The 13,355-nt window shown below is 38.4% G+C and overlaps 1 protein-coding gene across 1 annotated transcript in view; it reads right to left on the bottom strand.

The window, feature by feature from the left end:
- Positions 1-1,565: 1,565 nt before the first annotated feature.
- ybx1 (Y box binding protein 1) overlaps positions 1,566-13,355 on the bottom strand; it is a 31,582-nt gene continuing 19,792 nt past the window's right edge. The window contains 7 exon segments of the mRNA XM_069918324.1: positions 1,566-1,921; positions 3,546-3,644; positions 4,288-4,453; positions 4,792-4,886; positions 7,976-8,167; positions 9,520-9,639; positions 9,896-9,985. Of these exon segments, the coding sequence (XP_069774425.1) occupies positions 3,576-3,644; positions 4,288-4,453; positions 4,792-4,886; positions 7,976-8,167; positions 9,520-9,639; positions 9,896-9,985 (732 nt within the window). The 3' untranslated portion in view covers positions 1,566-1,921; positions 3,546-3,575.

The following is a 13,355-nucleotide window of genomic DNA, read 5'->3' on the forward strand; positions in this document are numbered from 1 at the left end:
TACCTTTTCGCTTGGTCCTCTGCAATAGTGATCTTCCAGTGACCATTTTAATTCCACGCCCCATTCCCACACCGTCTGTGGCCTCGTGCACCTCCAGAGGCAGCTCACAAATTGGAGGAGCATCTAATATGATGCCTGGGCACTCTCCAACAAGATGGCATTTTGCTTAACTTCTCCAATTTTCATTAGTTTCATCCATCTTTTTCCCCATGCCTTTCCCTTTCCATTCAGAGGCATCCCCTCCCTCCATCACTTCAGCTTTTATCTTGACCTTCCACCCATGAGCCTGTACTCCTCTCAACCTTTTTCTTCAGACTTGCTGGCTTTCTGCTCATACCTTGACGCAGGGCTTGGGCCCAAATCAATGGATATGTCTTCGCTTCCTCTGTAGGCTGCTTGAGTTTCTCCAGTTCTTTTGAGTATTAAGCCATCATCACAGCATCTGCAGATTTTCTTGTTTAAATCCAACAATTCCATTGATTTTTGCATATTGCTTCCTTAAGTTTTTTGAGGGGGAGTTCCAACGTATCTACCAATAAATTGCTTAAACAAGACCACCTTGAGAAGAAGCTGGGATTGTACCCGATATTGAGATTTCCACAATCTTTAATTTATAAATGGGGTTAGGTTCTATGAAAACATCCTCCCACCTTTCACATGGAAGGAAATTTGACAAGTGTCCTGTTATTCCTGACTGTTTGAACCAGTCCTCTTAGGTATGCACTACTTTACAAACAAGGCCACACAAGCCACACCAATAAAGTCCATAGAATGGGAAGGCACACATTTTCAAGAGTTACAGGCAAGGCAACATATTTAAGTAATAGAAAAAGTGACCATCTCCTCCATTTGGAGACTTCACAAAGAATATGAACTGGGAACAATGAGAAATTTCTTTCAAGGGAGAAATTTTCTAACCTTGAATGCACTCCAGATCCAGGCACCTACTAGCCTTTGGCATAGGCCAAATTCTCTCATTCATTCCTGGAGACTTTTCTGCAGCCCACAAAACAATCTACTGTGTAATCAACTTCCACTCATTACATCTTGTTCCAAGATTGTGCTGTTTTTAAGCAAGAAAGTGGTCAAATAATTTTCTGAACTTCTGTTTAAAGTTGATAAATTGACCAGCTGTCAGTCACCCTTAACATGTCTAACAATGCTGACAGCTCCTCAGATTAAAACATCTTTCATTAAAACTCAATTTTTTGAATTCTTCTGAATTTATAGAAATAGTCCCTTGATGTACTCTTCCAACCAAACAACAGCTAATTTCCGGAGCAGTCACTCCAGGTGGCAGAAACAGGCTTTATGCCTACAGATGTAATTACCTGCCAAACAAAAGTAGACTTCCCTACTCTGCTCCCTTCTGCAGGCACTTGCTTAAATCATCAGGCAAGATTTGCCTTAACAGCTGGGTGGTAAACTTATCTACATGGACAATTCTATATATTGCAAGCTGAAAACAGGTATGATCAATACCTTATTCCTGCAAAACTTAATTTTATCCACATCTATTCCATGAAATTTAAAGGCCTACTACAGATCACAAAAAAGAGAATAAGTGGTGTTCTTTCGGACTTTTATTAGATGCCCGGTTGTACTTAAAGTTCAGGTGTACAATGCTTACAAATTAAAAACTGGTATTTCAAAAATTCAAATTGACCAGATATCAAATAAGCTTAAAAACCATTTGAAGTAAAAAGGAAAATAGACCATCTACAAAAATCTGTTTTAAGCCAGTTCCAAAAAGCTGTTTCAGGAAAGGTTAAGAAACCATGGTGCATAGGTTTACTGTGTGAATCGTTCTGGTATCTGGTCAACTGTATGCAAGCACTGCAGATCTTCATTACAGTCGAAAGTTCACTTTTGTTATTATTGCTGGAATTTGACTTTGATGGTCTTCCATTTGATGATAAAACTGCAAGACAAAGGCAGATTAATTCAGTCATGATTAACAAAAATGTGAGAAGAAATATTACACACCAGTCTTTCAAGATCAGACTATTCAAAGCAAAGTTGCCTTCATAAGCTCAATGTATTTGAATGTTAAGTGGCTCTGATATTACTCATGTTCCAAATAGGCTAACATATGTGTTTCCTGCAGAATTTACAATCGCAGTAATGGATGATTTATCACAATGAAGCCGATACTAGAGAAGTTTAGTAGAAAAATGCGTGAATATTTGCTTGGGACAGGCCCTTCAACCATTTTATCTGATTAAGTATCCATCTATTATTACTACCATTTACCATTACTTGACCCAGCAGCTTCTATGCATTAGAGATGTTAGTGCCTGTTCACGTAGTCGGCTTCACCACCTCAGGGGTTCTCCAGACTGCAACCACCACTGGAGTTTTAAAAAGTTCTCTGATCCCTTGAACTCATTTAGCCTATGCAATCTGATTTTGTACAATGCTTTTACAGTGAAATTTCCACTATCCATCCTATGCCCAGCCATTTAACTCTCAGATCTACCCTGAGCCTTGGAAAACAAGCTCTGAAAATCAAGTCTCTCCTTACAACTCCCATTCCAGGCAACATGCTGGCAAAACTTTTCTGTACTCTCTCCAGTTCAATTACAGTCTTCAAGTGCAGAAACCAGAACCTCACGTAATTCTCTAGGTGTGGCATAAAGCTGCACATTGAGATTCATGCTCTTGTATTCTATACCTTGGATGAAGGAAAACATCCTGCACAATTTCTTCACTATCCCATCAGGCAGTGCTTTGCATTTGTACACCAATGGCCCCATGTTTCCCCAAAACTTCCTCCAGCATTAACATGGTGCATGCCCTACCATTAGATCTCCCACCGAAGGAATCACCTGTTAATTGCTGGAATTATATTCCACCTAGCCAAATGAACAGCTGACACAGCCCAAGACCTTTTTAATCAGTACCATCAATAGTTTACAAATGAGGGGCATAATTGGATGGAAACTGGTCGACTGTTTTGAGTACCTTCACTCTGTCTGCTGCAATAGTGATCTCCCAGTGGCCATTTCAATTCCACACCCCATTCCCACATGTCTTCCTGTGGTGCACGCACTGCCAGAGGCAACCTGGAAATTGGAGGAACACCCAATATTCTGCCTGGGGACTCCAACAAGATGGTATTTGCTTAATGTCCAGTTTCCAATAGATCCCTCCTATCTTTTTTCCTATCTAATTATTTTACAAGATAGAATCTCCAATAACTGAAAAAGGGGACAGAAAGGCAAAGTGAAGTACATCCCCCTAAAATTGGATACATGGATCTTTCTGCATTAAATGACAAGGACAAACCCCACAGTATTTAATATGTTGAAGTACAACCTAAAATCTGTAAGGTAACTAATTTACAGATAGATTCTCCCAACTGTGACCATAAAGGCAAACTAAAATGGACAGCCACAGCACTGTCAGTTCATGTTTGTCAGTTGGAAAAACTCCCAATTCCATTTTGCTGATATACTGTTCTGTAAAATAGTGTGCAATGAACTGGCCAAAAATAAAATTCTTAATGCATTCTGGAGAAATATTCTTAATTCACAAATACTTACTTAGTTGATGGTAGAAATGCTGGGCTGGTGTTACTCAGCATTGCCCTGCTCGGTCTCTGGAGCAGAGGTGTTCTCAGCTGGTGTTTCGGGTGCTTTGTTCTGAAATAGAAGTGGCCCAAATGAAAAGGTATTTACTAAAACTGACAAACAATAGACCAAACTTGGATCTTTAGAGTGCTCTCTGGTATCAATTTTACACAACAAAGCAATAAGCTATGAATAAAGACTCAAAGTGAACCAGTCATCATACAGCAGAAAATGGTCAAATCCCACAAAACCACAGTCACATTGGTCATTTAGAATTGTATTCTATACTGAAATCATTGCAGAACAAACTTTGGATGAATTACAAAATAGAAGAGGAAGGGGTCAGGAAGGTTGAGGGCATACAAATGGATGTCAGGCATACGGAGAAAAAGGAACAAGAAACAAAACTTAAAGGGCTTTTGATACTAGACCCAATCCCCATAGGCTGGTGAGAGAAGGTGAAATGGATAGATGGACCCTGGTGCAATCCAGGATTTTAGACACTGGAGTTATAAAATCAACTCCCAATTGCAAGAAGCTACCACACAAGTGGCTGGCCCGAGGACTGGAAAAGTCAAAAGGAGAAGTAACAATAGCAGAAGCTGTTTTCATAGTCGAGCCATGAGAGACTAGTTTTCTTCCAATAATTCTTGACATCCCAATTTTAAGATAAGGAACTTTATTTAAAAAAGAGTGCATGATTTAATAGTCTTACCTCCTCGCCATCTTTTGGTTTAGGATTCTGTGGTCGACGACGTCTGTAGTTGTAGTTTCGGCGAAATCGTCTGGCATGAGCCTGCTGATCTTGTTGGCCATCCCCTTGATTTTCTTTATCTTCTTCACTACTTCCCTCCCTCGGTGGACGTTGGCGAGGAGGTCCTCTATAATCAACAAATTAATTGCTAATTTTTTACTGCAGTTGAAAATGTATCAGCAAGTTTATCAGCAGGATTAAGGAATGCCAACTCATCCTGTAATTTCATAACAAAGTGACCTACTGGATGTTTGGCTGTAATCATTTTGATAATCCATCCTGCCTAATCTAGAGGGGAAGGGAGGGAGAGAAGGTGTGTATACAACAGAACTGCTACTAACTCTATGTCATAGCATATAAACATAATTACCAATCAATTCTTTGAATGCCAACAAGAAAGTAGTTCAACAGCAGCACAAAATGCTCAGCAAGGCTAGCATTTGGCCTGCTTTTATTGCAGCATACCTGCGGTAGCGTGGACGGTAGCCCCTAAAACGATTTTGTCCTCGATTAGGTTTACCTTCTTCCCCAGCAACCTGGTTTTCATTTATTTCACCACCCTTAATTAAAAAAGACACTCGGTCAAGTTTCCTTGTTTTTCTTCAGTCACAATTATATTCTCTAACTTCAGACAAATAAAATGCAGCCACAGAATGGTGCAAGAATCAGAGGCGACTGCAGGTACTGGAACCTGAAGCTGTACAATCCGGGTCAAGCGACCCAGTGGGTCGAGAGACTCAATGGGAAAAAAGTTGCATTTCAGACCAAAATTCTACATTTATGACTTGAAATGCCATGTTCTTTTTCTCAGATTCTGCTCAACCACTGTTTTTGCAATTTCAAAAAAATTTAATTCCATTTCTCATATTCAAAGTTAGTGCTTTGTTATAGCTTTCAGATACAAATCCTGCAAAAATTTGTATGCTTATAAATAAAATGGTGGCACCCAGGATGATTTGGGACAATTCTCCCAAAGTGTCTCCCTATTCCTGCCCAGTAAGGGTCTTTATCTTTATTAGCATATTATTAAGGTTTTATCATAAAACTTGGGAGGGGAGGTTACCTTTTATTTTGGCATACAAATCAATTTGTGAAACTTAAAAAATCTCTCAAAAATTTGGGGTCAACTTATACAATGAATCTACTTTTGAGACCTTAAATTCAGCTCAAAAACCAAATCTGCGCTGATCCAGTGAACGTCAATCCATGAAAAACCAAAAATCCCAACTACGACAAATTTTCATTGAGATTTTTATTGAAAACAATGGCACAATTAGAACCCTTCAAAATTGTTATCATGGCCTGAAAACATATTTAGAACCCTTCAAAAATCACTATCGTTGTCTGAAGCATATGGGTATCTGATTAGGCGGTTTCATCTTCGTCATCCATGATCCACAATAAATCTTCAGTGCCATCAATTACACAAGAGAATCCACACTCTTTGAACAATTCTATCAGTCTTTAACTTTGTCCCATGCCTTAAGCATGAAGTTGCACAGCGCATCAAGTGAGGCAACACTCATTGACCTGCCTTTCGTAAACTACTTTTCTGCACTCTACATCCATGTTTTCCATTCCTCATGCACACGGTCTTTAAATGGCTTGTTCAAGCAGATATCGAGAGGTTGCAATAATGACGTCAAACCACCTGGGATAACCGCCATGTAAGTATTATGTAGTGCTAATCTACTTTTAATCTTCTCAGTTAAGTGGCTACAAAACATCAAACTCGTTCTTTGTGCAAACCCCGTTCCACGCATGGTCTATCCATAGTTTTACACCATTTTCATGAAAATGTACAAAAATACCTACAGGGAATTTCATTTTGTTTAATTTTGAGTTTAAAGGTTACCCTAGGTCTCAACTTCATCCTGTCGGCCATGCTCAATAACACCATGGTAAACCTGGTCCTTTCATGGCCTGTACTTCTGGTTTGCACAGTTTTCAGACCTTTCCATTCCACTGTTCAATTGCTTATCATGTCAAAATTCATGGGGGTTTTGTCCACGTTTCCAATATTTGGCAATAGAAACGGGTTTCTGCTGGTTCCATATAATAAACTGGTGAAAACTTACAATTTTATGATCAAGATCTTTTGGTAGTTTCTGTGCAATTTGTTTTTTTCTGGTGTAATACTAGATTTTTCCTGTTCAAGAAATGGTTGCACCAGTCTACTTTTGCCTCAAAATGATCACCAGTGTCTGCATGGAACTTGGCCCACTGAAGTGCAAATGTTCTCATTTTATTTCAGGTGTCCTCGTAGCAATCTTGCCCAATCACGTACCCATTCTAGGCGATTTTCCAACTCTGGCCAACGAGTGATTCCTTTTCTCAACTAACATTTATCTTTTTGGTATTTTTCTTCAAGTCTCCTCTTTCTTCCTCCAATCTCTTACCAATTTCTCATTCACATTAAATTTTCTTGCAGCACTGCAGTTGTTGGTTTTCTTGGCCATTTCTAACACTTTCAACTTAGAACTCGCTTCATACTTTTATCACGAGTTGCATTGTGTCGATGGGCCCTCTGTGATAACAATCACCTCCAGCCATCGCCCAGCAGATCAATCTGCATGATCTATGGGGAGGAGGGGGGGGGGGGGTGTTTGACATATACGCTGGCCAATGGGCCAACTCAAGGCATCCAAAAAATTGGGGTTGACTTGTACGCTGGATATACCATAGAAACCTTAAAATGAGGCTGAAAAATGGAATTGACTTGTAAGCCAGTTGATTTATACACCAAAATATTTGGTAATTATGATGGCAGCGTGATTAGGCTAGCGCAACACTGTTACAGCACTCGCATATTGGATTCGAACATAAAGGAAGGTGCGCCGATGGTCTGACTGGGGCACTGGTGTGGAGGTGAGTCAGGCTGTCAGGGAAGCTGGTTAATTATGACAGTGGTATGGTTAGCATTGCGACTAGCACAACACTCTTACAGTGCCGGCAACAAGGAATAAAATTTAAATTTTGTAAGTTATCAGAAATACCTGATTAAAGTGAAATTAAAGACATCTTTTTTTCAAATTACTTTACATTTTGCACTGTCTTTTATCTTTTAAAACATGTATTCTTAATGCAGGTGTATTAGTTAAGAGTACGTCTCAGTTAAGCGGAAAATTTGCATGTCTGACATCCGCAATCCTTGTAGGTACTGGATAATGGGGATTTTACTGTGAGTGACCAAAAATCGTAAATACTGGCAAACCCCATGTTATAGCAGAGTGGTTCTCAACCTTTTTCTTTCTACTCACATACCACTTTAAGTATTTCCCTATGCCATCGGTGATCTGTGATTAGTAAGAGATTGCTTAAGGTGGGACGTGGGTGGAAAGAAAAAGGTTGGGTTCAGTTAACAGAAATACACTATTACAAAATTGACCAGTCATTAACAAAAACCCAAGATATGGATTTAAACATTTCTGAAAATAGTGATAAGTAAAATGATTAACTATTTTTATGAACTCTAATTTTTTTTTAAAAAATGTGCAGATGATGCAGTTTCACATTCTGGCAAATCCTGATATGGTCAGTTTTTAAAGAATGCAATGTCCGCATCCACCCCACCCCACCATGCCCCCCGTCCCCCATGCAGAATTATCTATACTCCAAAAGCAATCAACCACATTGTCGGTTTTGCTACCTCGGTAATTTCTCCCTGAGGCTGGTTGCTATATTGTGGGCGGCGACCATAGCGACGACGAACAAAGTAAGGTGGGTAACGTTGTCTTCTGTAGGGAGGGCGATGTTGTTGATTTTGATATTCTTGGTTTTCCCCATCTGTTGCTGTCTCTGCACCATCCCCTTTCTCTCCACCTTCAATGTTCTGTTGATACTGATAACATGAAACATTCAGTTTTTAAAACTCAGATACACCTTTACGTCCTAAATTCTTGCAATTTTATATAAACACATGGAATTAAAAATTCAGAACATCAGCCTTGCATCGAAAACTCAGCGACTGCAGCTCTTGACAATTTTCTATCTTCCTTCCTTCAAGTGGTGGATTGAAAGCACATTGCCTTTGGGAAAGGGTTAGCTCCAGGGACATGGATGACCTTTGATAATTAGTACATTATCTCTATAGTCACATGGCTTACCCAATGCTCCAGTTTCCTCCCAAATACATGACTTAACTGATTACTGTATAGGTAATAAGTTCATGGAAAAAAAAAATCAAAGGAAGTTGACGCTAAGGTTATACAACCGACCATCAAGCACCCATTTACACTAATCCTATTTACTCCATCAATTCCACCCCAGCAAACCCAACTACCCCGAGTTTAATATATAGCACTTAGCTGATAATGTGGGAAGGAAACCTACAAAGATACAAGGAGAATGTGGAAAAAAAGTTGCAGAGGTACAGGTAATGGGACTGATGGAATCTTTTGAGAGCAGGCATGGATCCAATGGGGTAAACCATTCTTAAGAAGTAATAACAGGTACAGGCTATATATCACCCCTCAGAAATTAAAAGAGTGGGACCCAACAATATCGAATAGATGCTTTCACTGTAAACAAGAAACTGGAATACAATACACGCAATTTGGGCATGCACAAAAGTGAATACTTTTTGGGAAGAGCTAAATCAGATATTAAGCAAAATCACAAAAAAACCCAAAAAGTCCAGAAATTTTTCTTTGAAATAATAAGAGGTAAAGAACTAGGTCTCAAATTGGATAGAGCCCAAAAAAGATTCATTATGATAGCCCTAGCAGTAGCAAAAAAGTGTATAATGTCAACCTGGAAAATGGAAGAGAGCCTGAAAATACAACAATGGTACATGGAAATGAACAAGTGTATTCCATTGGGAAAAATTACAAATAATTTAAAAGACAAATATACATTGTTTGAACAAATTTGGGAACCATATATGAAATATGACAGAAAATGCCAGCCTCAGACCTCCATCTCCTAAAGTGATAAGACGATAAACATGATCAGATTTAATGTGTAAAAGTAGATGACACAACTTTACTTTTTGTTTTTCTTTTGTGTGAAGATGCTGTTTTCTTGTATTTTATGTTTAATATTTATTGGTTTTGGAGGAGGGTGGGAAGGGGGAAGAGGGAAAATGTCACTATGTATATTTAATGAGAAACATTTGTACATATTTTTGTTGATATGGTTCATAGTGTGATAAATAAAAAGTTATAACAGGTGAGCAAAGCTTTTTGTACTTACATTACGTGGTGGTCCTCGGCGGCGAGGGTTGTAGCGACGGTAACGATTTCTGTCCGCGGCATATCGGCTTCCTTGGACTGGAACTCCACCGGGACCAGTTACATTTGCTGCCTCTGCACCCTACAAAGGGACATCAACACTGAGAATGGAAAAATAAAAAGAAACAGGCACTTGTCCACAAATTTTAAACTTTTAAAATCCAACTATTAAACCAAAAGAAATTACTGCCAAAACAAATTAATACAAAATTAGTTGAAGGTGGCATAAAGTAAGTTTACATTTTTTGGACATCCAACATTTTGTGGCAACCAAACCTTGTGAATGAGAGTTTGTGACAAGGATAAGAGCTGCTGAGCTCTTACAGTATTTTCAATACCTTTTCACCTTCCACAACGTCGAATTCTACAGTTTCACCATCTCCAACACTACGTAGGTATTTCCGTGGGTTATTCTTCTTTATGGCAGTCTGTGAAGAGTCCAGATTTAAAATTCTTTATTTCACTGTTATTCTTTGATAATTAAGGGAGAAAGATACACAACATACATTCCATACAATCATGCTCTAGTCAAATCCCAGTCTTCACTCATCCAAATTTATCATTATAATCTTCTATTCAATTCTCCTTGTCTAACCACTCAAGTGCTATCGATCACAAACACTTCAGGGCAAAGAACATACTTCCAAGATTTTTTTTCATATGGATAAAGTCTAAACAAACAAATGGAGCATCACACACAGCAATAATGTTCCCTGGCATTTTCATAGGAACAATTTCAAACCAAATTTATTAAAACCAATAGCAAAGAATAGATAACATGCTGCAAAAAGTATCGGGGGGGGGGGGGGGTTAAAGAGACTTCTGTGCAGCTGAATGCACAAGTGCCATTGGAGCAAGAGTCTCGCCTTGAAGCAGCTGTTATTTCAGAAGTTCATTGAAACAGATTTAAAATTGAACTCTAGCTTAAATGGAAACCATCAGGCACTGAAAATAATGGATGAACTGATGAAAGAGCAGAATACCAAGGAAAGAATATGGGATAACTAGAGATTCCCCATCATAAAGAGATAATGTTGGAAACACTCAAGCCAATCAACATCTGTGGAAAAACAAACTGAGCTAATATTTCAGATCAAATACCAATTAATTCTATCATTTCTACAAAAGAGAAATTTTATAATGTCTCACTCTTGAAAAATTAAGTTTTTTTTTTCAACAGTAAGATATTCTAAACAAATATCAAAGAGCTATGGACAACAGATACAAACTTACTATAGCTGGACAAGTTCATGGACATCATATTCCAAGTGCAATCTATTACCAAATATTCAGTCAATTAAACTTCACCTTGCTCCAAGATTGCTGAAAATTCCAGCAGTTTATTAAAAAAGGTTTAAATTCCACTTAGATTACTACCACTTGAAGCCTCAACAGGAAACTGAATCCTGATTTAAAGATTTATTCCAAAACAGGGGTCAGTATTGGGTCCACTATTGTGACCATCTACATTAGATAGTTAACGTGATTATTAAATTTGCAGATGACAAAGATGGTGGTGTAGTAGACAGTGAGGAGGGATACAAAGTTTGTAACAGGATCTAGATAAATTGGGAAGATTAACCCAGGAATGTCAAATGCAATTCAACTCTGATTAAGAGTGAAATGCTGCACTTTGGTCAAGTCAAACTAGGGTAGGACTTGCCTAGTGTATGGCAGGGCCCAGAAAATGTGTAGAGTACAGGTGCATATTTCAGTGTAAATGTCAGCTCAGGTGGACACAGTGTTGAAGACGTCATTTGGCGTGCTTGCCTTCATTGGGGCAGGATGCTGAGTGGAAAGGTTAGAACTTCATGATACAGCTGTACAAAGCATTGGTGAGACCACAGTATTGTTGTCCAGCTATAGGAAGGATATCACCAAGTTGGAAGCAGAGGAGGTTCACCAGGTCGTTGCCAGGGTTGTAAGGCTCAAGTTATAGAGAGGTTGAAAAGGTGAAATTTTTATTCCCTGAAGAGGAGACTGAGAGGTGATGCTTGTAGAGGTTATAAAGTCCCAAAAGACATGGATTAATTGAATGCTCACAATCTTTATCCCAGGACAGATGGTTCTAGAGCAAGAGGAACAACCTTTCACTAAGAGGACAGCCTGAGCTGCCAGAGGAAGCTAAAAGATTGTAAGATTTAAAAGATTTTTGGAAGATATGGACAGGAAGGATTTAGAGTTAAATTGGAAGAGCCTATCCCATGCTGTATGACCAAATGACCTTGATCAAATAGCTGCTAGAAACACACAATCATTATCAATGAATTCCTAAAACAATGACAACTTGTACATCTTGCCCTCATGAGCATCCTAGCAATTTATTATACCTTTCATTTTATTGGATCCATACATCCCACTGACCCCTGGATGATGTGGCATCCCTATCCTCAATGTTGGAAAAAAGGTGGCCCTCAAAAAAAATCTTGTGAGATCTCAAAACTTGCACTAAGAAAAATTATTGTTTTTTTTAAAAAAAAAAATAAGAGCACAGTATTATATTCCTCATTTTGCGAAGCTGCAGGCAATTCTGGTTGTGCATTTATTGCTATACAGTACTTCAATTATAATTGCACCATCTCCCAATTCCTGTGCAATTTGAGATTACCACTTTCACAGAAAGTACTTTCACAGAAAGGACAATTTGCCTATACAGCCTGATTTCTTCCATTGAAACTGTAGCTGTGTCTGTTATCACAACTGAAGAGCTTTTAACATTTTGGAATAAAACCAAAAAACCAGGTACAGGACAAGTCAAACACATTTGAAAAATTTTATTTTGGAACACAATTTGCATTTTATTATTTTTTTTAAATTCAAAGATCAATGGAAACCAAGCAGAGGAAACTATTAAAATAGCTTCAAATGTATACATATCAAGAGCCAAATTCATCTGTCCATCTCAACTACTAAAACATACCCTTCCAATTATTTTCATTTTAGTCTTATTGAAGTGCAATGTGCTCTAAGCATGCACCTACCCCACCATTGTTCAAACACAATTCCTGCCAATTAGATAATAAATATTGCTTATGCAGACAAATTTCATTGGCCATCATCATAACTGAACAAAATGGATAATCTGTAACCCTAAATCCTTTAATATGAAATTTCCACCGAAATTTGTATTAAGAATCAATTGGGTCGGTCAAAATAGAGCAAGTAAAAATGCAATGCTGCTGAAAGTCAGCAGGACAAACACTAAATTATGTAGCAAAATAAAAGTACATAACCAACATTTCAGGCTTGAGCCCTTCAGAGTAAGTTTGTTTTTATTACTCTCATCTCCAACCAAACATCTTTCAGGAGTAATATCAGGAAGCATGTTATAGCTGTTATAGGTCATGAATAAATAGGTCTTTAAAAGAGAGATTATGGGCTTTAGTGTAGGTCACTTTACAAACAGACCAACACAAAAGACATCTTTAAAATGCAAGAGCTTTGCTGAAGCTAGACAATGGAACTGCTTTGGAAAAAACTTCAAAAGCAGGTGAAAATGGATTGGGTTTGGAACCTTGGAAGAGTCGTTTGGTTTCTACAAGCAGAGAGGGGAAAAGAACAAACAGGATTCTTCTCTCAGAGAAAGAAGTCAGTCCGACAGTAGCAATTGAGGCTGCAGAATGGCAAGCTTGTTGAAAGACCCTATTTTGAAGTCAGGTTCTGAGTTCAGCCTGTTCAAAACCCTTGTAGTCCTTACAAGAGAAAATGGATGGTTAAAATGTTTCTCCTAAAATAAGGGAAACAAGAGGAACTCTGGTGACCTGGAAGAGGTTATGATGGGGTAAATTTCTTCAGCAA

This window comes from Narcine bancroftii, chromosome 2 (genome assembly GCF_036971445.1).
Source record: "Narcine bancroftii isolate sNarBan1 chromosome 2, sNarBan1.hap1, whole genome shotgun sequence".
In the NCBI taxonomy this organism is placed as follows: domain Eukaryota; kingdom Metazoa; phylum Chordata; class Chondrichthyes; order Torpediniformes; family Narcinidae; genus Narcine; species Narcine bancroftii.